The sequence below is a fragment of the Scyliorhinus torazame genome, chromosome 4 (assembly GCF_047496885.1).
Source record: "Scyliorhinus torazame isolate Kashiwa2021f chromosome 4, sScyTor2.1, whole genome shotgun sequence".
Classification (NCBI taxonomy): domain Eukaryota; kingdom Metazoa; phylum Chordata; class Chondrichthyes; order Carcharhiniformes; family Scyliorhinidae; genus Scyliorhinus; species Scyliorhinus torazame.
The window spans coordinates 116,775,129-116,800,836 of NC_092710.1; the positions used below are offsets into that span (position 1 = coordinate 116,775,129).

The window sequence follows — 25,708 nt, forward strand, 5'->3', positions numbered from 1 at the left end:
TTTTTAAAAAGGATTGAAAAGAGCATCATGGGTTTTGTATGGGCCGGGAAGACCCCGAGAGTGAGGAAGGGATTCTTACAGCGTAGCAGGGATAGGGGGGGGCTGGCACGACCGAGCCTAAGTGAGTATTATTGGGCCGCTAATATTTCAATGGTGAGTAAGTGGATGGGAGAGGAGGAGGGAGCGGCGTGGAAGAGATTAGAGAGAGCGTCCTGTAGGGGGACTAGCCTACAGGCTATGGTGACAGCCCCATTGCCGTTCTCACCGAGGAACTACACCACAAGCCCGGTGGTGGTGGCTACACTGAAGATTTGGGGACAGTGGAGACGGCATAGGGGAAAGACTGGAGCCTTGGGGGGGTCCCCGATAAGAAACAACCATAGGTTTGCCCCGGGGGGAATGGATGGGGGATATGGAATGTGGCAAAGAGCAGGAATAACGCAACTGAAAGATCTGTTTGTGGATGGGAAGTTCGCGAGTCTGGGAGCGCTGACCGAGAAATATGGGTTGCCCCAAGGGAATGCATTCAGGTATATGCAACTGAGGGCTTTTGCGAGGCAACAGGTGAGGGAATTCCCGCAGCTCCCGGCACAAGAGGTGCAGGACAGAGTGATCTCAAAGACATGGGTGGGGGATGGTAAGGTGTCAGATATATATAGGGAAATGAGGGACGAAGGGGAGACTATGGTCGATGAACTAAAAGGGAAATGGGAAGAAGAGCTGGGGGAGGAGATCGAGGAGGGGCTGTGGGCAGATGCCCTAAGCAGGGTAAACTCGTCGTCCTCGTGTGCCAGGCTAAGCCTGATTCAGTTTAAGGTATTACACAGGGCGCATATGACTGGAGCACGGCTCTGCAAATTTTTTCGGGTGGAGGATAGGTGTGCGAGGTGCTCGAGAAGCCCAGCGAATCATACCCATATGTTTTGGTCATGCCCGGCACTACAGGGGTTTTGGATGGGGGTGTCAAAGGTGCTTTCAAAAGTAGTGGGGGTCCGGGTCGAACCAAGCTGGGGGTTGGCTATATTTGGGGTTGCACAAGAGCCGGGAGTGCAGGAGGCGAGAGAGGCCGATGTTTTGGCCTTTGCGTCCCTAGTAGCCCGGCGCAGGATATTGCTAATGTGGAAAGAAGCCAAGCCCCCGGGGGTGGAGACCTGGATAAATGACATGGCAGGGTTTATAAAGCTGGAGCGGATTAAGTTTGTTCTAAGGGGGTCGGCTCAAGGGTTCACCAGGCGGTGGCAACCGTTCGTCGAATACCTCGCAGAAAGATAGATGGAATGGAAAAAAGAAGACAGCAGCAGCAGCCCAGGATCCCGGGGGGGGGGGGGGGGGGGGGGGGGGGGAGGAGGAACCAGAAGGACTCTCAGGGTTGTTAATATATACTGTATAATATGTATAGGTCGTTGCTACAGATAATTATATATTGGACTGTTAAATTATATTTTTGGAGAGTGTTACTTGTGATAAGGCAGTTGTCAATTAGGGTTAGTTTTCATTTTTGTTATTTATTATTTATTCATTTTCTGTTTATAAAATTATTTATGTTGTTATAATATTATGTAAAGGATGCACAATGTACTGTGTTGGTTGACCAAAAATTTTCAATAAAATATTTTATAAAAAAAAACATATCAGGGCAAGGAACATTACTTTACTGCCCCTGCAGAGGCAGACAAATTCATCCATAAGAATGGTTTGGATACAGCGATGAAGAAGACACAGAGGAATTAATGGACAATTTTGCACGGGACTGCATCGCCTCGTTATGAACAGGGAACCAGTTCGTAGAAAGGAGGGGGCGAGTGCAGCTGGGCACAGGAGAGGGTGAGGAGGAGATAGTAGGGACACCAGCAGAGGGGGCATAGGAGGGGCTCAGACCAGACCTGGGAAAGGGGGGGGGGGTCACCACATGAGTGGGAAAGTTAGCACCAGGAGGTATGAGTGAGAGGGAGGGCCGCGGCTCATCTTCAGGGCGTCTGGCAGGTGGTGGGGACACAGCGCCTGGGGAGGGAAGCAAAGGGGTAGACACAACAGAGGGCTTGGGGGGGTAGGGGGGCCAGCAAGTGGGAGTGGAAAACAAAATCACAAGGGGAACAAAATGGCAAGTGGGTGGGTGGGAAGGCTCTAGACTGGCCTCAGCAGGTCACTCTCAGAAACGTGGAACAAGATGGCACCGCAAGAAGCCAATTTGGGCGGTCCCTGAACAAAGGGAAACCCCGGAGTGCAGGGCGCATCTACAGGGTAGGTATGGTTGGTCCCGCATGAATGGGGGGGGGACAGAACCCCCCCCCATCAGAATAGTCACCTGGAACATCTAAAAGAGCCAGAGTCTTCGCCCACCTGAAAAGTATAAAAGCTGACAGTCTTCCTCCAAGAGACGCACCTGAGGGACAAAGGCAGATTGCGGGTAAGAAAGGGCTGAGTGGGACAGACCTACCATTCCTGCTTCGGGACGAGAGCCAGGGGGGGCCATTTTGATAAGTAAGAGGACAGTGTTTACTACGACGAGGACTGTTAAAGACCCAGGGGGACGGTCAGTGGTGTCCTCGATGGGGCACTGGTTGGTCTGATGAACGTGCATGTGCCCAACTGGGATGACATGGGATTTGCAAAGAAGACCATGGTAGAAATCCCCAACATAGATACGCACCGACTGATCGTGGGGGGAGACTTTAACTGTGTACAGGACCCACTGACGGACAGATCAAACCCCAGAACAGGGAAAACGGCAGGCATGACTCGAGAACTGGGAACATTTATGGAACAAATGAGGACTGTGGACCCATGGCGGTCCCTGTACCCAGGTGAGAAGGGATTTTATTTTTTCTTGCCAGTATGCAGGGTCTATACCCACATCGACTTCTTTGTAGTGGGGAAATCAGTGCTGCCAGAGATAGTAAGACTGGAATACCACAATTACAATCTCCGACAATGCTCCACACTATGTGGCTGTGAGGTTGGAGACCGGCCATGCCAAATGCCCCACATGGCGGTTGGACATGACCCTCCTGGCTGACAAGGTCTTCTGCCAGAAAACATCACAGGCCATAAGCGGATATGTTACTACCAACTGAAATGGGGAAGTCTCACCTTCCATGTTCTGGGTGGCACTGAAGGCTGTGATTAAAGGAGAAATTATTGCCTATAATGCGCGCAGGGACAGGGAAGAGACGGCAGCCAGGCAACTGATTGACTCAATTCTGGAGGGCAACAGAAGGTACTCAGAGGCCTCGACCAGAGAGGAAAAAGCCAGGAATGGATTTCAGGAAGGCAGTGCACTAATTCCGCCAGACATGGGGGACCTTCTACGAACACGGAGAGAAGGCTAGCCACCTACTGGCTCACCAGCTGAGAAAGCAGGCAGCTACAAGAGAGCTAGCCCAGGTAAAGGATAGCAGAGCCGGACTGGTAGCCGAACTAGAAAATGTCAACAAAGCGTTTGAGGCCAATAACCGGGGGCTGTACACCTCCGAACCCCCTCCCCCCAACCCTCCGACGGGGACTCAGGGATGAAACAGTTACTTGACAGACTGGACATGCCAGTTGTTGTGAACAACAGACTGAGGGGCTGAAAACGCCACTAGAACTGAGAGAGGTCATGGAGAGCATCAACTTCATGCAGGCGGGGAAGGTGCCGGGATCTGATTGGTTCCCAACAAACTTCTGCAAAACGTTTGCGATGCCACTGTCCCCGCACCTGCAGGAGGTGTTCTCAGACTCACTAACGAGGGGCACCCTGCCTCCAACGCTAACACAGGCCACCATATCACTGATACCCAAAAAGGACAAAGGCGCAACGGATTGCGGATCGTACAGACCCATTTCGCTGCTCGATGTGGATACTCTCAAAAGTCCTGGCTAAGTGGCTGGAGTACTGCAGAGGTAGTCGCAGAGGACCAGATAGGTTTTAAGGAGAGACGGCTAACAGCGAACATCAGATGACTGCTGAACGTGATAATGACTCCATCCGGGAAGAGGACATCAGGGATGATCGTCTCCCTGGACACAGAGAAGGCCTTTGACAGAGTCAAGTGGAAGTACCTAATTGAGGTACTAGAGTGGTATGGTCTAGGGACAGGGTTCACCTCATGGGTGAAACTCCTGTACAATGCCCCCAAGGCGCGTTTGAACCAACACCACCAGCTTGGAATACATCCAGCTGCACAGAGGCACAAGGCAGGGATGCCCGCTGTCCCTGCTTTTATTCGTCCTGGCAATTGAACTACGAGCGATCGTCCTCAGAGTGGCGGAAAGCTGGAAGGGAATCCAAAGAGGAGACACCAAGTGTCGCTGCATGCGGTTGACCTGCTTCTCTACATCTCGGACCCGTAAAGTGCCAATGGAAGGAACCATGAAGTTCCTGAGAGAGTTTGGAGCCTTCCCGGGTTGCAAACCCATCCTGAGTAAGAGTGAAGTATTCCCTGTGAACCTGAAAGGGGGAGGGGCGGAGCTGGAGTGACTATCACTCAAACTAGCCCAAAACAAATTCCGCTACCTTGGACCAGATTGCCTATGACTGGGCACGGATCCACAAGCGGAACCTGACCAGTCTGGCTGAGGAAGTAAAAAAGGACCTGAGGAAACGTTCCCACTCTCCCTGGCAGGGGGGGTTCAGATGATCAATATGAACATATTGCCCAGTGTTCTCTTCTTGTTCATGTCCATACCGATTTACATCCCCAAGGCCTTTTTTAACTTGATAGATAAGATGATTATGGCATTTGTGTGGGACGGAGTGGAGTGGGGGAAGGCTGGGGGAGAATCCAAGGATCCCCAAAGAAGTTCACAAAGAAGAAGAAACATAGGGGGCCTGGCCCTCTCAAACCTACAGTACAACCACTGGGCAATCACGGCGGAAAGAGTGAAGGGATGGGTGAAAGAACCAGACATGTAATGTGTGAGGATGGAGGAGAGTTCCTGTACAGGGATGACCATCCGGGCCCTCACCACAGCAGCGCTCCCAACGCCGTCAACAAAACACTCAACAAGCCCAGTGGTGGTAGCCACCCTCAGAACCTGGAACCAGATGAGGCAGCACTTCGGTTTGACCGAAATGTCCACCATGTCCATCTGCGGCAACCATAGGTTCACACTAGCCATGCTTCACGCCACCTTTAAGAGGTGGAGACAGGATGGGGGGACACTGGTGGTTAGAGACTTTTACACGGGAGACAGACTAGCGACCCTAGAGGAACTAACGGAGAGACTGGAGCTACCTAACGGAAAAGAACTCCGACATTTACAGGTTTAAAACTTTCTTCGCAAGGAGACAACAGCATACCCACAAGCCCAAGACACACAATGTTAGGGAAGCTACTGGACGTGGCAATCTGGGGAGGGGAAACTGCAGAGACCTGTACGGACGACAATTAGAAAAGACACGCTCCCCACTGGACTTAGAATCATAGAATTTACAGTGCAGAAGGAGGCCATTCGGATCATCGTGTCTGCAATGGCCCTTGGAAAGATCATCCTATCTAAACCCACACCTCCACCCAATCCCTGTAACCCAGTAACTCCACCTAACCTTTTTGGACACCAAGGGCAGTTTAGCATGGCCAATCCACCTAACCTGCACATCTTTGGACTGTGGGAGGAAACCCACGCAGACACGGGGAGAATGTGCAGACACTGCACAGATAGTGACCCAAGCCGGGAATCGAACCTGGGTCCCTGGAGCTGTGAAGCAACTGTGCTAACCATTGTGCTGCCGTGCCTCCCTTAACACGGGAAAAATGGGAGGAAGAGCTAGGGACAGAAATAAGGTGGGAACTCTGGAATGAAGCACTGAGCAGAGCCAACTCCACCTCCTCATGCGCAAGGCTAAGCCTCATGCAGCTGAAAGTTGTGCACAGAGCATACCTAACAGCGCACCTACCAAGAACCCGAATGAGCAGGTTCTTCTCGGAGGTGAAGGACAAATGTGAACGGTGCCAAGGAGGCCTGGCCAACCACGCCCACATGTTCTGGGCATGCCCCAGGCTTGTCGGGTTTTATATCCAAGGTTGTGGGGCTGAGGGTGGAGCCGTGCCCACGTGGCAGTCTTTGAGACATCGGACCAGCCAGCCTTAGCCTTTGCTTCCCTAATCGGTCCCCGGAGAATCCTGCTCGGCTGGTAATCAGCAGTACCACCCACAGCTAAGACTGGTTGGCAGACCTGTCGGAATTTCTGCACCATGAGAAGATCAAGTTCATCATACGAGGGTCAGAGGATGGCTTCCACAAAGCGTGGGGGCTATTCACCAACTTGTTCCAGGATCTGTTAGAGGTCAACAGCCAATAGAGCAAGGGGAGGGGCACACCGGAGCCTATGAGAGTGCAAGGAATGGACAAGGGGGAGGGAGGGGGAGGAGAGGTGGGGGAGGCCACAGAGCGAGCAGGGGGAGGCCGGAAAACAACGGAAACAGATATCGGGGGGCCCAGAGCAAGGCCACAAGAAATGGAACCCCCAAAGAAACACCGCAAGTGAGGAGAAGGTGGGGGGTGGAGGGGTGGGGGGTGAGGAAGGAGAAAGCACAGCACTCACAAGTAAATAGAAGATACCTCCCTACTGTATAATAAGCGGCCCAAGGCAGCCCGGTATAGGGTCACTGGGCACCCCCCTCTTCAGACGCCCCCTTCCAGGCCACCCACCCTCCTTTCATGGGAATCGCCCCCTTTGTCAGTGCCACCATGGCACCCGGGTACCCTTGCACTGCCACCCTGGCAGTGTTCCTGCCAACTTTGCCAGGGTGGCAATGCCAAGGTGCCCACATTCCAGGGGGAGGGCCAGAGAGCCACCCTGTACTGTCCCTGATGACCCAGGGGCGTCTGATGGTCTGGGGGACCCCCTGGGTGCCGTTCCACATTTGTTCCACTGATGCCTAAGTGGGTTTAAGCGAGCACGGCTTGGTCATGCCCATTGTGGGCGGAATCCTGATCGCCCTCGTGGGGTCTGGGTAGATCTCTCGAGGCATACTGGTTGCTGGGAGGCTTCACATGGCATCTACCGGCCGGGCCGGGCCGAGCGCACGGCCGAGCACGACGTTACCGGTAGATCACGCCCTAAGACTCTGACATTGGAACATGCCAATCCACTTTACAGCCAACAAGGTACAGTCACTGTATAGTCGCTGTTGCAATGTAGAAAAAGCTGCAGCCAGAGTTTACAGAACAAGGTCCCACGAACAACAATGAGATAAATGACCAGATAATCTGTGTTAAATTGTTCGATTCCTTGTATTATTCGACTGTGTATAGTTGAAGGAATTTATATCATCTCTGCTATTCGGTTATCAGTAGCACTTTGCGAATACTGGAACTCAGCAGAAATTTGCAGTATAAACTCCTCAGGTGCCAAAAAGAATTGTTTTATTCGTAGTCGCTGGATTACAATTTGAAAGTCATTTAAAAGGCAATTCGTAGACAATTCGAAGCTTTCAGAGAATTACAGACATTATCTTTCTTTGCTTAGGCAGACAGCTCGAAAGTAACTTTTTAAAGGTCAAAGTCTGGCAATGAAACATGAAGAGAGAGAGAGAGCTAATCTTCAGCTAAACTCAAACTCAAAGTCAAAAGTGGACTAACATCACTGACACAGACTGTTAAACTGACAACCCCCAAAAGACATCTCTAAAATGGAGACTATAAAGGACAAAACTGACTAAACTAAACACTAAAACCAAACCCACAAAGACAATACTCACAAAGACAACAAAACCCAAAATGGCGGGGAGAAACTTTTTAGTTATACACTTTCATATCTGTCTTAAGTCATCTAATTACACCCCAATATAATCCTAATTGGTTTGGGTTAGACTCAAACACATTTGATTTGATGGCAAGCCGTCCATCTTCAATGTGCAACATCAGCTTTTCTGACCCAGCTGTTATCTGCATTGTGAACAATGTTGCTGTGTATTCAGTCCCTGTCCTTGACAATTAGCACAAGCAGTGTCAAATTATCTTGCTGTTTTAATGTCACACTGTCTTTAAAAATATGCATTTGCCAGAACAATGGACTTCAGTAAAAGTGAATTATGCTGTATAAATGGGTATTAAAAACTGGGGCTCAACATTTATGCTTAAACAGCTATCTTTTACCTATACTAGTTGTATTTGAAATACTTGGCTTCTACAAGGCCTCAGCAATTTCCTCTCCAGCCTCCTTCAGTATTCTGGGGTAGATCCCATCAGGCCCTGGAGACTTATCTACCTTAATATTTTTTAAGACACCCAACACCTCGTCTTTTTGGATCTCAATGTGACCCAGGCTATCTACACACCCTTCTCCAGACTCAACATCTACCAATTTCTTCTCTTTGGTGAATACTGATGCAAAGTATTCATTTAGTACCTCGCCCATTTCCTCTGGCTCCACACATAGATTCCCTTGCCTATCCTTCAGTGGGCCAACCCTTTCCCTGGCTACCCTCTTGCTTTTTATGTACGTGTAAAAAGCCTTGGGCTTTTTACGTGACAGTTGTGCAGAGGGAATTTTTCGGTGCTCCACTGGGCACGTGCCTAACCTGAATGCACATAAAGTTGCACAAGTTGCGGTTGGATCATGCCTACGAGTAATTTAGGTTGTCAGCAGGCACACAGAGTCAAAGCAGTACCCGCTGACCTCAAAGGGCTAATTAAGGCCATTAAAAAGCCTACTGACTGTAATTTTACATTGCCCTTGCGATTTTGCATTTGTCGCAAGGACGAAAAGGGCAGATTACGTTTTTATCAATTTGTCATCCAAGGGATAAAAGACCCCCGGAGCACAAGCATATTTATTTTATTTTTCTGTTTTCACATTTCTTTGTTTTGCCAGATATCCTACTGATTGTGCAAGCTTTATAAACTGGTTCACCTAGAAATCTGAGCCAAAATTCTAACAAAATAGATCAGTCTGTAAAAACCATGGAGAACATTGACATTTACAAAAGATATTGGCCTTGAAATTCCATGGACATTTGGTATATTGCCACTTTAATTATATGGAGTTAAGAGGGGGTGGGGGGGTTGGACTGAGGATAAGGACTCTCTGAATGTCAGGCTCCCCATGACCTAGGCCTTCATTGTGACCCAACATACAGATGCTGCACATTCATCTTTGAGGATGTCCCAACTGATCCGGCAGTAGATGTAGAAGACCAAACCCCTGCATAATTAATAACTTTTTAAAAAACGATTTCCCTATAAAAGGGCCAGCATATGCTCCACATTGTAGCAGTGACCACACTTCAAAAATTCATGAGACACTTTGGAACATCCTGAATTCATGAAAATAATGTTTATTCATTATTTTTTCTTTCTTCACTTGTGTAAGTATATGAAGGGGATCCAATCGCCAACACTTCCCCCCTGGAATAATACCTAGACTCTAAAGATTGAATTATGAGGTGAGATTACATAAAATATGGTTGTATTCCTTGGAATTTAGAAAATGAAGCGGAGATTTTATCAACATTTTCAAGGTATTAATGGGAACTGATCGGGTTGATAGAGAAAAACTGCTTTTGTGGATGGAAATCTAGAATGAAGGGACAGAGCCTAAACACGAGAGCCAGGCTTTTCAAGTTGAAGTTCAAAAGTGAGGGAAACATTAATACACACAGAGGATGGTAAAAGTTTGAAACTCCCTTCTGGAAACAGCACTTGGTGCTAGATTTTAAATCTAAGATTGACAAACATCTGCTGACCAAATGTCTTAAGGGACAAAGGTGTGTTAAGGAACTGGTCACAGATCAGCCAGGTTCCCACTGAATGTTGGAATAGGTTCAAAGGCTAAATGGTTTCCTCCTGTCTTTGTTCTGCATCTTCAACATTAGGTATAATGTATCTGAATTTCTTCTCATTTCATTTTCCCCCATCACTATTTGTACACCGAGATAAACATGTGCATGTAGCAGTGAAAACCACACTAAACACACTTGGACTGGCAGGCGTTCTGAGCTTGGGCACAGCAGGGGAGCCCTGAGCCCTAATGCAATGCAAATTGGCTGCCGTGTTTCCCCACAATGATTACACTTCAGCAAATACTTCATTGGCTGTAAGCACTTGGAGAGAGGAAGCAAAATGGAATTATTTATGGAGAAAACCCAAAGAGTCATAAGTTTTCTCTGCATTAATTTGCTTCACAACAGTTTGATGTGATCTATGTTTGTTAACAGATCTGTTAATATCATTGTTTCTTTTGATTGACACTGAACGTCACCAGTTCATCTTATTATGTGGTTATTTTCATTCTCTCGCTGTTTTTGTATTGTATCCCCACCTGCCTACAGCTTGGAGGAAATATTGAGCCAAACTGAGAGCTGTCCACCAAATCTGTCCATACTGTGTGTGGATTATCTGTCCAAGGTGTAATCCGGCTGTCAGCTACAACGTGAACAAAGCTCACCCAAACATGAGTGAGCTAGAGGGCAGAGTGTCAGAAATATATAAAGAGCTAATGGATGAGGAGGGAGCCCCAATAGGAATAGTTAAGCATAAATGGGAGGAAGGGCTTAGAAGGGAGGGGGGTTTTGGGGGTTAAAAAGGAGGTAGGGGAGATGGAGGGCAGTGGCAAGGAGGAGGGATGGTGGAGTGTTAGATAGTTAATTATTTGTTATGTGTATTCCTGTTTGCTTTCTTTATGATATGGTTGTGTTTGATGTATAATATATATAAATGCCTCAATAAAAATATTTTTTTTAAAAACAGGCCGGGATTCTCCAGGCCCGCGCCGGGACGAAGAATCGTCTGTGACGTGGGAAATTCCCGCCACGCCGCTCCGACGCCAGGATGCGATTCTCCGGCGACCAGAGAATTGGCGCTAATCACGCCCACGCAGTAGACGCGGCGCCGGTCGGGGGCTGCTGAAAGAGGTCCCTGCGGCGATTCTCTGCGGTCGACTGGCCGAATTCCCGCTGAGACTCGCCGGCGTGGTTCCAACCTGGTATCACCCGGCGGGACCTCGGACCCACAGCCGCAGTGGGCGTCTGGTGGAGAGACGGGGGGGGGGGAATCAGACTCTGGGGGGGCCTCCACGGCCTCCAGGCCCGCGATCGGGGGGCTACCGATTAGCGGGCGCCCGCGATCTGGAGGGGGCCAACCTCCTTCCGCGCGGCTCGTGGTAGGGCACCGCCATGTTGCGCTCGCATGGAGGCGGCCGCCGCGCACATGCACGGACCCGCAGCGGCAGTGCAGGGCCGCCTTTTGGTGCCGGTGCAGCGCGCATCACTCCGGCACCGTGCTGGCCCCTGACGGCCGCTGAATCGCTGGGTCAGGAGGCCCGTTGACGCCGGAGTGCAGCACTCCGGTGTTTATGCCGGCGTCAACACTTGCCCGGGATTTTGGAGAATCCCGGCCCATGGGTGAGCTGAAGTGATGGCCAGTCCAGAAACTCAAACTTACAACCCTCTTGCCTCAGATTCAAACATTACCCAAGACAAAGTAAACTGTTTGATTGGCATCATACTCACCACCTTAAACATTCACTTCCTCCTCCACTATTGCACCATGGCTGCAAGATTGACTGCTGCAATTCGCCAAACCTTTGTTGGGGCAGCACGGTGGCACAGTGGTTAGCACAACTGCCTCGCAGCACCAAGGATCCGGGTTCAATTCCAGGCTTGGGTGACTGTCAGTGTGGAGTTGGCATGTTTTCCCCATGTCTGTGTGGGTTTCCTCCGGGTGCTCCGGATTCCTCCCACAGTCCAAAGGTGTAGTGAGGTCGATTGGCCATTCTAAATTGTCCTTCGTGTTCAAAGGTTAGGTGGGGTTATTTGGTTACAGGAATAGGGCAGGGGAGTGTGCTCAGGTAGGGTGGTCTTTCAGAGCATCACTGTAGACTTGATGGGGCAAATTACCTCTTTCTGCACTGTCGGGATTCTAGGTTGTTTCTTTGATAGCACCTTCAAAATACATGGCTTCTACCATAAGAAGGATAAGGGAAGCAGATGCACGGGAACACCACCACCTGCAAGTTTCCCTCCTAGTCACAGACCATCCTCACTTGGTAATATATTGCCGCTCCTTCATTGTCACGGAGTCAAAAATCATAGAATTCCCAACTGAACATAATTTTGGATGTACCTACACCACACAGGAAATTGGGGATAGGCAATATTCCTTGTCAAGGATGCCCACATCCTGAGAATGGATAAAAATAACACCTGACACAATTGCAACGGGTTGAGGTCTCCCCCCCCCTCTCTCTCCCAGTACCGGAGTCATGCCGTAAAAGTCCTACCGCCACCTCAGACTGAAACTAACCAGTTGCCAGGAGTAACAAAAGATGAAACTGCAACTTCCAAACCTATTGTTGGTATTACCTACCCTCCTCCCGAGGTCAGGAACATTGTTGACAAGACTGTGAATTTCGTAGCCAGAAATGACCCAGAATTTGAAGCCCGTATCTGTCAGAATGAAATAAACAACTCCAAGTTTAACTTCTTGAATCCGAATGATCCTTACCATGCATATTGCCGGCACAAAGTTAATGCATTCAGGGAGGGGAAAGGACAAGAACCTTCAGCTGCTATACCAAGGGTTATGCAGCAGCAGCAGCTGCCACAGAAGGTGCAAGCACAGGTGATTTAGGAAACAATTATCCCAAAGGAACCCCCACCTGAATTTGAATTCATTATTGATCCCTCCCCCCCGGCAAACAAATAACCCCCGACGCTGAACTCTACTGGGACCCTCTAGAATGGAGGTGAAGAGTTGCTTGTTACCCTTGTCATTTGGCTCCCACGGCTGACTGATGGTCCAAGTGCGATGTTGACACTGCTTGTTGACTGGGTGTCAGTTGTGTTCCCTCCCTCTGCTGCTGACAGCCCGGATATCACAAGTCCACTGGATAAACTCCTTTTCCCAAACAAGAGGCTGAGGGTAGAGCTCGTGGAGGAGGTGATGCTGCACCTGTTCTGTGTGCCCGAGTGGCCCTGGCAACTGAGCTGACTTGCAGTGGAGAGTCGAGGTACTTGGGATAACATAGAAGCAATTGAATTATTGAATGATAGCTGACTATTGGATAACCTTTGAACCAGGCCCTGGACAGATGTTGATGCCTGTGAATGTGGCTGCTGTGTTTCCAGCATAGACCCTGACTGACTTGTAGCAGGTGGTCGCTGGGTCTCTGATCGAGATGCACAAGCCTGCACTGAACAGCTCCTTTGTTCTCTCCGTCCTGCAATGCAAAAGGAATAGATTGAACTGTGATTCATTCAGTCTAATTTCACTGATACGTTTAAAACCCTTGATGAAGCTAAACTAAATCCATAGGCTGTTCTTGTACACTTTGCATAGGTTAGGATAGGATGTTGTCTGTTGGGTGATTGTTATTGTTGACTATTCAAATGAAAAAAATTTGGTAAATATATGACTTAAATTTCCTCACAACCAGTGACCACCAACAACTAAGGACAAGGGAAGAAAATGCAAGCCCCACACCATCCTGGCTTGGAAATATACTGAGTATTCTTTCATTGTCATTGAGTTAAGATGCTGGAACTCCCTATCCATTGGAATTATGAGAACACCTTCTTCACACTGAGTGTCGTGTTCAAGAAGAACATCCGTCAGCACGTTCACAAACTAGGGATAGACGATAAATAATAATGATCTTTATTAGTGTCACAAGTAGGCTTACGTTAACACTGTAATGCAGTTACTGTGAAAATCCCCTAGTCGCCACACTCTGGCGCCTGTTCTGGTACACTGAGGGAGAATTCAGAATGTCCAACTCAGGACTTGTGGGAGGAAACCGGAGCGCCCAGAGGAAACCCAGGCAGACACGGGGAGAACTTGCAGACCCCGCACAGACAGTGACCCAAGCCGGGAATCAAACCCGGGTCCCTGGCACTGTGAAGCAGCAGTGCTAACCACTGTGCTACCGTGCCATTGTCTGACTTGCCAGTGACGCCCACATTCCAAGAAAGATATCTGTTTTAGAAAGGAGAGCATGGTCTTCCATGAATAATTCACTAGATTTACGAGGGTGGCATGGTGGCACAGTGGTTTCCACTGCTCCCTCATAGCGTCAGGGACCCGGGTTTGATTCTGACCTTGAGTGACTGTGTGGGTTTTCTCCAGGTGCTCGTTTTCTCCCACAGTCCAAAGATGTGTGGCTTAGATGGATTGGGCATGCTAAATTGCCCCTTAGTGTCCAAAGGGTTAGGTGGGGTTACAGGGATAGGGAGGGGGAATTGGGCCTATGTAGGGTGTTCATTCAGTGGGTTGGTGCAGTCTCGATGGGCCAAATGGCCTACTTCTTTTTTTAAATTAAAAACAAAAAATTTAGAGGGTGGTCAATCCACCTACACTGCACATCTTTGGGTTGTGGAGGTGAGACCTACGCAAATACGGGGAGAATGTGCAAACTCCACATGGACAATGACCCAGTGCCGGGACCGAACCTCGGTCCTCGGCGTCGTGAGGCAGCAGTGCTATCTACTGTGCCATCGTGCTGCCCAAATGGCCTACTTCTGTACTGTCGGGATTCTATGATTTATGTAAAAGCAATAGCTCATTCGTGCATTTTTCTCTTGAGTTGATGTCCCTACATGGGACAGACATCAAAATTTCAAACAAAGCACATTCTCAACATCTTGGACGGGGCTTCCACTGTACATTGAATTCATACCTAATTTGCAAAACGACACCCAGATATGGTTGGAGATGTGATTTTTAAAAAAACTTACAGGACAGTCTTTAGCAAATATGAAATGTTTTGAAAGTGTAAAAGAAAATCACATTTGTGGGAATGTAGAAGATCCCTGCAACAAGTAAATGCAAAATATCCCCAAACTCTTATAACTGAGTCATGTGACAACACTAACACCAGATACATTTGCCCTCTGTAATTGTTTCTCCGGCACCCAAATGTATATGTACCTCCCCAGTTCCCCTCCCCCACAAAAATAATATTGCCAATTGTACAGAGTTGCTGTTGTTGAGCTAGTGTATAATACCCGACCAGTCATTTTATTTTTTTGTTTCTTTTGTGTGTGCTCTTCTCTTCTATATATATATTTTATTCTGTGTACATAACGGTAAATATACTTTGTTCAAAAACCCAATAAAAAACATTAATTAAAAAAAAATAACTGAGTCATTGTGCTCAATTAAAAGAAGATTTGTTGGACGGCACGGTGGTGCAGTGGTTAGCACTGCTACCTCATGGCGCCGAGGTCCCAGGTTCGATCCCGGCTCTGGGACACTGTCCATGTGGAGTTTGCACATTCCCCCTGTGTTTGCGTGGGTTTCGCCCCAACATTCCAAAGATGTGCTGGTTTGGTGGAGTGACCACGCTGAAATTGCCCCTCAATTGGAGAAAAAAATAATTGGGTACTCTAAATTTATTTTTAAAAATATTTTGTTCTTGTTCCATAATTTCTTATTCCAGTAAACCTAAAATATATTAAAAACTCACATCTGTCAACTTTATCCAGTATAAATTTACATCGGTAATATTATAAATGAAGATATTGGAATTTATACTGGAAATCAGGACAGAAGACTTGAAATATTAGGATCTTTTTCATGAGAACAGTAGATTATGAGGCAATGTGATGGAAGTGTTTCCAATGTGATGAAGAGACAGGACAGACTGTTTCCTGCAGGTGAGAAACCTTGAATAAGGAGCCATAAATACAAAAATAGGGAACAAGAGCAACATCTTTATGCAGAATTGTGAGGCTGTGGAATTCGCTTCAGGAGTTAATGGTTGAGATTCAAGATTAGATTGGATGGATAGGTGGATAAAGGAGATGGGGTTGAAGGCACATGGGAACAGTGTGAGTAAATGTGATTAGGACTGTTTGCTTGGTGCAGTGCCCAGAACTGAAGCCATTATTTCAAATGGAATCTAACTGTATGGTTGGTCTCAGGGAGATTTCTATTTTATTTAAGCCCGTCTATCAATCACTGGCTCATTAAATGAAATGTTTCTGTTGGTTCTTTACTTAAATACACACTTGTCTACTGCAGCCAGACATTGTAACAAGCACTATGATGAAGAATCACATTTAGTTGTCTGGATTTGCTTCTCGAAAATTTGATTCAGTTGAGGTTGCTATGTACTCACAGTGCAGGGTACTTGACTGTAGTTATTGCAATCAGACTCCCACTGTGAGTGCTTGCATACTTCCTTAAAATACATTGCCTCACTGGGTGATTGGAGTTGTTGCTTTCCTGAAGATGTGACTGATTAGTCTTTAAACTAAAGGGCGAAGAGGGATACAAGTTCCTGGATTATGTTCAGCAAAGTTTTCCACAGCAGTACGTCTCCAGTCCAAAAAGAAAGGATGCACTGTTGGATCTGGTTCATGAAAATGAGGTGGGCCAAGTAGATCAAGTATCAATGGGGGAACATTTAGGATACAGCGATCATTGTATCATAAATTTTAGGATGATGATAGAAAAGTGTAATAGGCAATCCAGAGTAAAAACAACTAAACGGAAGGGAGCTGACTTCAATGGGCGAAGAACTGAGCAGGAATGGTTAAATTGGAATTAAAGGGGGGGGAGGGGTGGGGGGGGGGGGGGGGGGAGAAAGGGGGGACTGCCTGGGAGGGTGGATGAGCAAGAGATAACATGATGGGTTGGGGAAACTGGCCCGTACGGGTGAGGGCCAGTGTACAAAGCTGTGTAAATATATCATTTTGCCATGTATATATCTTGCTCTGCGCCATTTCTCAGTTTTTTTTTTGTTACGGGGGGGGGGGGGTTATTGTTTGGAAGGGAGAAAAATTGTGTTAAAAAACTTTAATAAATATTTTTTTTTAAAATTGAAATTAAAGGTTGGGGGGGGGGGGGAAACTGTAGCTGAACAATGGGCTACTTTCAAGACATAAATGTTCTGGACACAATCAAGGTGGAGGATTTTCCACTCTCATTATTGGCGTGTGGAAACGATGGCAGCGGCAGAGAATCCCATGGGAGTCCAAAATGTATTTTATGCTGGCAGGATTCCCCAAGTCGATTGTCACCGCCCCCTGCCAATGACATAACGGGGATTCTGACGTTGATTTGATTTTTGATTTGATTTGATTTGATTTATTGTCACATGTACCGAAGTACAGTGAAAAGTATTTTTCTGTGGCCGAGGGAACATACACAGTACATACATTTTTTTTTTGACAAATCCTCCCGATTTTATTCCAAAGTTGTGTGTTATCACATGCATATACATACGCACACACAGAATGATGTGTACAGATATAAAAACAAGTTTGTAATAAATACGATTGAGGTACACTGGCACCGACGCAGTCATTCGACCTGCCTCACAGAGCGTCAGGTCCATCGTACGAGAAGTGCCAGGCTATTGTGGCGGCCACTGAAAACAGGCAGTGGGAGGAAGCAGACAGGACTGAACCTGGATGATTCATCTACCCCCTCCTGAATCCAGGCATTCAGAAGCACTCCGCCCAAACCACGCAGCACCAGTCTAGTTGAAAACAGCGAACGAGACAGGCCACAGATACCTTTACTCCATTATCTGTTGAGCTATATATAGGAGAATTCCAGTTATTCATGTTATCAGGACATAGAGATAGGTACATCATAAATCAGCAGGATCTGAAGTCTGACGCACTGCCCCACCCAGTCCCAGAGGGGGTACAGTACGTACATAGTAGACAAAGAGAATAATCAACAGAGAACATTGACAAATGGTACATCGACAAACAGTGATTGGTTACAGTGCGGAACAAGGGGCCAAACAAAGCAAACAAAGCAAATAAATGAGCAAGAGCAGCTTAGGGCATTGTGAATAGTGTTCTTACAGGGAACAGATCAGTCCAAGGGGGAGTCGTTGAGGAGTCTTGTAGCTGTGAGGAAGAAGCTGTTCCTATGTCTGGATGTGCGAGTCTTCAGACCTCTGTACCTTCTGCCTGATGGAAGGGTCTGGAAGAAGGCAATGCCTGGGTGGGAGGGGCCTCTGATAATGCTGTCTGACTTCCTGAGACAGTGGGAGGTGTAGACAGAATCAATGTGGGGGTGGCAAGCTTGTGTGATGCGTTGGGCTGAGTTCACCACACTCTGCAGTAGGGGGGGGGCAGTACCTGAGGGTGGGGGAAAGGGTAGTTCCATGGGGGCAGGGAGAGTACCATGGTGGACGGTGTTAGCACTGTGTGGGGGAGTACAGTGGGGAGTTCTGTGGTGGTGAGGGTGATGGAGAGTTCCGTGGAGGTGTGGGGAGTTCCGTGTTGGGGGGTGGGGGTAGGGCTGGGCAGTTCCATGCTGGGAGAGTGGGTGGGCAATTCTGTGGTGGAGAGGCATTTGGGGATTCTGCGATGAGGGAAGTGGTGAGGAGTTCTGTGGAGAATGGGGTGGAGAGTACCATGTTGGGAGGGTGGGTGAAGAATTCTGTGGTGAGGGTGTGGTTGGGGAGTTTTGTGATAAGGGAGGAGGTGGGAGTGGGTAGGGAGTTCTGCGGTGTTGGGGAAAAATTCTGTGGTCAGTGTGGGGGGGGGGGTTGTGTGGGGAGGGTTTTCTATTTTTATCTTCGAAAGTACATTTGAGAAGCAAGAAGAATACGACAGGTTCAGAAATGAGAAGAAAAAGAGGAGAGGGATTATTAGAAAAGACTGGTAGTCAACATAAAGGGAAATCCCAAAATCTTCTTTCGCCATCTAAATAGTAAAAGGAGGAATAGAGCCGATTAGGGATCTAAAACAGCATTTCTACATGGAGGCCGAGGCCATGTTGAGGTACTAAACAAGGAGGTAGATGCTGCCCAGGCCATTGTCACAGACGAGGGAACTTTGTTTCTAAAGGGGAAATCATGTTTAACTAATTTTCTGGAGTTTTTTGAGGTGGTAACAGAAAGCGTTGAGGAGGTAATACTGTTGATGTGGTGTACATGGACTACCAAAAGGTATTTGAGAAAGTGCCACACAGCAGAGAAAAGTTATAGCTCATGGATTAAAAAGACAGTCGCAATATGGATACAAAATTGGCTGAATAATAGGAAGCAGAGAGTAACGGTCAATGGATATTTTTCAGGCTGGAGTAAGGTTTATTGTGGTGTTCCCCAAGAGTCGGTATTGGGACCGTGAAGAGGACGGTGTAGAACTTCAAAGGGGAATAGACAAATTGGTGATGTGGGCAGATAGGTGACAGATGAAGTTCAATGCGGAGAAGTGTGACCTGGTGCATTATTGATAAGAAGGACATGGAGTGGCAATATAAATAAGGAGTAAAATTGTTAAGGTGGTACAGAAGCAGAGGGACCTGGGTGTTTGTATGCATAGACCATTGAAGGTGGCAGGACAGGTGGAAAGAGTAGTTAATAAAGCATATAATATTCTAGACTTTATCAATAGGAGCATACAGTACAAGAGCAGGGAGGTTATGCTGAACTTATACAAGACACTAGTACAGTTCTGGGCATCACACAAAAAGAGGTTTACAAGAATGTTTCCAAGGGTCTGAAACTTCAGTTAGGAGGATAGATTGGAGAGGTTGGGACTGTTCTCCTTGGAGAGAAGAAGACTGAGCAGATTTGATAGCAATGTTCAAAATTGTGACCGGACTGGACAGAGTACATAGGGATAAACTGTTCCCACTCATAAAAGGATAATTTAAAGCGATTTGCAAAAGAAGCAATTGTGAAGCGAGAAAACACTCTTTCACACAGAGTGGTTTGGGTCTGGAATGCACTGCCTGAAAGTGTGGTGAAGGCAGTTTCAATCAAGATATCAAGAGGGCATTAGATGGTTATCCGAATAGAAACAATGCAAAGGTGTACAGGGAAATGGCACTAAGTCGTGATACTCAATTGGAGCGCCGTTTCTGCAGAAACTATGGGCCAAATGGCAGTATGTCTCCACATTCCTGTACCGTAACATTGGTGTTCCTCTGTGAACACCAATGATCTATTAAAGGGGCACTGTCACCTGTAATCAGCTCATGTTTTTGTAATTTAATTAGTATAAGGATGATGACCCTCCAGTTCAAATATCACTGGGACACCTCACACAATATTCTTTCATGCCCAAGACTGTGACAAATCCCTTTTATTTTAAAGAAGTCAAATTAGAATCTAAGAAATAGTAGCATCACAGGTCCTTGAGCCTGCTCCGACATTCAATAAGCTCATGGGTGAACTCTGACATCAACTCCAGTATTCCTATGTCCTTTGATTCTCAAAGCACCCAAAGTCTATCATTTACGGCCTTGAATAGACTCATGGACGAAGAATTCACAGTACTAAGCAGAGAGTCACAACCCTCTATATGAAGAAATTTCTCCTCTACTCAGCCCTAAATGATTTATCCCTTATCCGAAACGTTTTCTGGCAACTCAACACTTACTAAGGTCGAGATGTGCACTTAACAACAGATGAGGTTATGTAGAGGGTCTTGCTAGCTCGCGGATGGGATCAGTGTTTTATCTGAAGAATTGGCAAAAACTGGCAAGAAACACCCAATGAGATATAGTCATTCAAAGCTGGAGTTTGAACTCACAACCTCGCCCATCACTGGAATGTGGGGATATACTGCCAGAGGTCACAGGTCACCCAATCCAAATTAATTCAGTATTAGTCATTTCAAATGAAAAAAATGACATTCTATGGCAGTGAAATGTTTACAGTTCTAAGCTCAATTTCTCCAATCTTTCCTTGTATCTAAAATTCCTCATTTCTGGTATCGTTCTAGTAAATCCCCTCTGCACTTTCTCTCCAAGGCTTTAACATCCTTCCGTATATAAGGTGCCCAGAACTGAACACAATATTCCAAATGTGGTCTGACCAGTGATTTGAAGAGGTGTAGCATCACTTCCTTGCTTTTATACTCTATCCCTCTATTTATAAACCCAAGGACCCTATAAGCCTTCTTAACAACTGTTTCAACTTGCCTGGCCATCTTCAGAGAATTATGCACTTGAACCCTGAGGTCCTCTGCTCCTGTGCTCCCCTCGAAGCTGTACTATTGAGCCTATATTGTCTCCCCATGCTTCTTCCACCAAAATGCAATACCTCACTTTTCATTGCATTAAAGTTCATTTGCCAGGTGTCTGCCCATTTGGCCAACTTGTCAATGTCCGTCTGAAGTCGCTCAGCGTCATCCTCACAATTCACTATTCTCCCTGTCTTGGTATCATCTCAAAATTTAGAGATTTTGCCCTCAACACCCACTTCTAAATCATTTATATAAATCAGAAAAAGCAAGGGTCCCAATACTGAGCCCTGGGGAACACCACTTTCAACTCGTCTCCAGTCTGAGAAATGCTCATCTCCACCTGCTCTCTGTTTCCTATCTCTTAGTCAACTTCTAATCCATGCCGCCCAGGACCCAGCAACCCCAAAAATTTCTAATTTGCTAACCAACCTGCCATGTGGCACCATATCAAATGCTTTCTGAAAGTCCAAATATACAACATCCACGGCACTACCTTCATCCACTGCCTGTGTCACCTCATCAAAGAACTCAATTAAAATTTGTCAGACATTTTTAAAAAATGTATTTTATTCAGGCATTTTCATAAAAACAAACTGAAGCAGAATTGTACAACTTAATAAATGATGTGGAGATGCCGGCGTTGGACTGGGGTGAGCACAGTAAGAAGTCTTACACCACCAGGTTAAAGTTTCCAGGTTTGTTTCGCAGCACTAGCTTTCGGAGCGCAGCTCCTTCCTCAGGTGAGTTCCCCGTGCCGCGTGAAGCTCCGCCCCCGATGGGCTGAGTTCCTGACAGCGCAGACCACATGTGGTCACACAAATCATGAACCCGGCATGGCGGCTGCAGACTGTGTCCAGCGCCGCCATACTCGGCCACAATCCGTGCCTCTGGCCAGGGTGGGGCTTCTGCGAGGGTTGGGGGGACTAGTGGGTGGGGGGGGGGGGGTGGTGGGCAGGGGTGGGCTGTGAGGTCGGGGATGGCAGGTTGGGTCCACGCACCGCCGGGGCCATGTTGTACGGCGCGACCGTTGCAGGTCATCAGCCGTGCGCATTCGCGGCCTGGGACCCAGCCATTCTCAGGCCGTTTTCGGTGTGGGAGGTGGGAGTTTCAGTTGGCGCAGGTGATAGCCCCTCATTGGTACTGGAATCGGTGAGGGTTTTGCGCCGATTAGCCGATCGTGAAACGCCACGGTTCCCATGCCGGCATTGGCACTTATCTATAGAAACGGAGAATCCAGCCCCTTCTCTTCATCCAGAAAGGGGTGCAACCGCATCACCATCGACCTTGGCGGCTCGCCTGCTTGCAGCCTCCTCATCAGCACCCTGTGCGCTCGGTCGACCTTCAGGGGCTGATCAAAGGCCTCCTGCCCCATCAACTGCTCCAACATTTTGGCCACAAACGTGCCGGCCTCCGCACCTTCAAAGCCTTCGGATATCCCCATGATCCTCAAATGTTGCCCTCTGGAGCGATTCTCCAGATCCTCCACCTTCTCCTTCAGCATCTTCTGGATATCCCGCAACACGCCCACCTCGGCCACCAATGAGGCAAACTCCTCCTCGTGCTCCCCCACCGCCTCCTCCACTTTCTGGATCACCCGGCCCTGGAATTCTAGCCTCTGCTCCACTCTTTCGATCCCCAATTTAATCGGCTCCACCACTTTGGCCAGATCTTCCAGGGCCTCCTTCCTCTTCTGGCTGAACTTTGTGTTCAGAAACTCCACTAGCTGTTCTGTTGACCACTGGGTGGACAGGACAACCCCCTTGCCCTCCGCCATCTTATCCTGTGGCACACCATGAAGAATCTCCTCATCCAGCAGCTCTTTATTCGTGCCCCACTCCTAGTTTGTGGATCCATCCACCAGCCATACCAGAGGAATGACACCTTCTCCAGATACTCCTACACCTCTTTCCATCCAAAAACATCCATCCCTTCAGACGAGGAAAAGACCAAAAAATACTGCCACGAGCAGGAGCTACCAAATGTTCGACCGCTCACTCCATGGCCACCACCAGAAGTCCCAAATTTGTCAGATATAACCTGCCTTTATTTTGACTGTCTAGTATTAACTTATTTTTCTCTAAGTGTATATTTATCTCATCCCGTATTATGGCCTCCATCAGTTGTCTCAGGTTAGGTGGATTGGCCATGCTAAATTGTCCCTTAGTGTCCAAGGGTTAGGTGAGGGTAGGGGGTTAGGATGGGGCAGTGGGCCTAGGTAGGATGCTCTTTTGGAGGGTTGGTGTGGACTCAATGGGCCTAATAGCTTCCTTCTGCACTATAGGGATTCTATGATTCTATATAGTGTCGTTATCATAGTAAAACATTCTATGGCGCTTCATTGCATTGTTAACCAGACACAACTTGATACCGAACCATAAGATAAGTAGGTGATCAAAGGTTTGGTCAAAAAGGTTTTTTTTTTAAGGAACATCTTAAAAGGCAACAAAGTAGAAAGAAGTAGAGGTTTAGGGAGGAAATTCCAACACATAGAGCCAAGGCAGCTGAAGGCACTGCCACCAAGCAGGAGATATACACAGGTGGCTGTATGCTAGAAGGTACACTTTGCTAGTCTCAAACTGGAACTCAATGTGCACTGACATTTAAAAATGTGAGGCTACACATGGTTCCCCTCTGCTAATTTATTAATGTTATATTGGATTAGGAAATAAGAGGCATGAGCAACTTTCAGCAGCACTTGCACTGCTAGATGTCCTGCAGAAGTCCACAACCCCAAATAGTTTCAGGCAAGGTTTGTTGGTCCTTGCCAGCAGGAAAGTAAACAAATAAACTACATTGTTCAATGCCCTTCCCTTCTTTCTGTGCTCTGAAGCCATTGTTCCCATTAAATGTGGAACATTAAACAATTGGGTCTGGGTGGTTTAGCATTTCACATTATGAAGTGTAGCTGCTTTATCTGTCTCATTCGATCAGCTGCCCAGCCATGTACAGCAGTCAATAACCTTCTAAAAACCTCATAACATATGCAGTGCTGTATCCTCTTGCTACAGATTCCATCACATGCAGAGAGACTAATGCACGCAGACAACAGCTCCCAAAAGACTGTCAATCTTTAAAATGATTCTCCAGAAATATTTTGGCTCAGAAAATATTTCTTTCTCAGAAATTGTTGTTTTTAAAATATGAATTCCCCAATTTGCTGTGTGCTCTGCTTTAGAATGATTTCAATGTCATTTTCCTTCAAATTTCACAATCCCGACTTACACGTCCCCAGAATCCCTCCTTTTTCCCCTCTCTGCTCCAGAATCTGCCTCACTTAAATTTTCTCCCCAGCATCCCTCCCCCGTTATTCCTCTCCCCTTAACACCTCTCCCCAAACCATTCTTCTGCAAGATCCCTCTCCCTTACTAACTCTCGGTCAGTAATGTCCCTCTTACTCCCTCTTCCCATCCAAATATTCCAGTTATTTGTTTCACTTGCTCTCTAACTTCCTTCCGCCGGTTACCCATTCTACACTCTGAACTACTGGTACTGTGGTACATCTTTGCAATCTGAGCGGCAGATAGCCATTATGGCACATAAGGAGGCTATTCAGCCCATTGAGTCCATACCAGCGTTCTGTAGAGCAATCCAGTGGTCCCATTCCCCTGCTTTCTCTCCGTAGCTCTGCAAGTTTATTTCCCTTAAGTACTGAACTGATTTCCTTTCCAATTTCTATTGATATCACTTCCACCCATCTTTTTAGGCAGTGAGTTCCAAATCATTACCATTCGCTCTGTTAAATGTTCCTCCAAACAGAACTCCCCCCCGCATCTCTTACCTGAAACCACAAACTGGTTCAGGACTGGCATTTAAACATCCAGGGATTCACAACCTATTGAAAAGACAGAGAGGTGGGCAGAGGGGGCGGGGTTGCCTTGTTAATTAGGAATGAAATTAAATCAATAGCACTAAACGACATAGGGTCAGATGATGTGGAGTCTGTGTGGGTAGAGTTGAGGAACCACAAAGGCAAAAAAACCATAATGGGAGTTATGTACAGGCCTCCTAACAGTGGTCAGGACCGGGGACACAAAATGCACCACGAAATAGAAAGTGCATGTCAGAAAGGCAAGGTCACAGTGATCATGGGGGACTTCAATATGCAGGTGGACTGGGTAAATAATGCTGCCAGTGGACCCAAGGAAAGGGAATTCATTGAATGTTTACAGGAGGGCTTTTTGGAACAGCTTGTGATGGAGCCCACGAGGGAACAAGCCATTCTGGACTTAGTGTTATGTAATGAGCCAGACTTGATTAAAGATCTTAAAGTAAGTGGACACTTAGGAGGCAGTGATCATAATATGGTAGAATTCAATCTCCAATTTGAAAGAAAGAAGGTAGAATCAGATGTAAAGGTGTTACAGTTAAATAAAGGTAACTACAGGGGCATGAGGGAGGAACTGACGAAAATCGACTGGGAGCAGAGCCTAGTGGGAAAGACAGTAGAACAGCAATGGCAGGAGTTTCTGGGAGTAATTGAGGACACAGTACAGAGGTTCATCCCAAAGAAAAGAAAGGTTATCAGAGGGGGGATTAGGCAGCCATGGCTGACAAAGGAAGTTAGGGAATGCATCAAAGCAAAAGAGAAAGCCTATAATGTGGCAAAGAGTAGTGGGAAGTCAGAAGATTGGGAAGGCTACAAAAACAAACAGAGGATAACAAAGAGTGAAATAAGGAAAGAGAGGATCAAATATGAAGGTAGACTAGCCAGTAACATTAGGAATGATAGTAAAAGTTTCTTTAAATACATTAAAAACAAACGGGAGGCAAAAGTTGACATTGGGCCACTCCAAAATGGTGCTGGTAATCTAGTGATGGGAGACAAGGAAATAGCTGAGGAACTA

At 47.1% G+C, this 25,708-nt stretch overlaps 1 protein-coding gene across 1 annotated transcript in view; it reads right to left on the reverse strand.

The window, feature by feature from the left end:
* Positions 1–25,708, reverse strand: part of LOC140411422 (pecanex-like protein 2) — a 429,375-nt gene that overhangs the window by 25,704 nt on the left and 377,963 nt on the right. Inside the window, exon 34 of the mRNA XM_072500529.1 lies at positions 12,690–13,144. Within this exon, the coding sequence (XP_072356630.1) occupies positions 12,690–13,144 (455 nt within the window). The remainder of the gene's footprint in view (positions 1–12,689; positions 13,145–25,708) is intronic.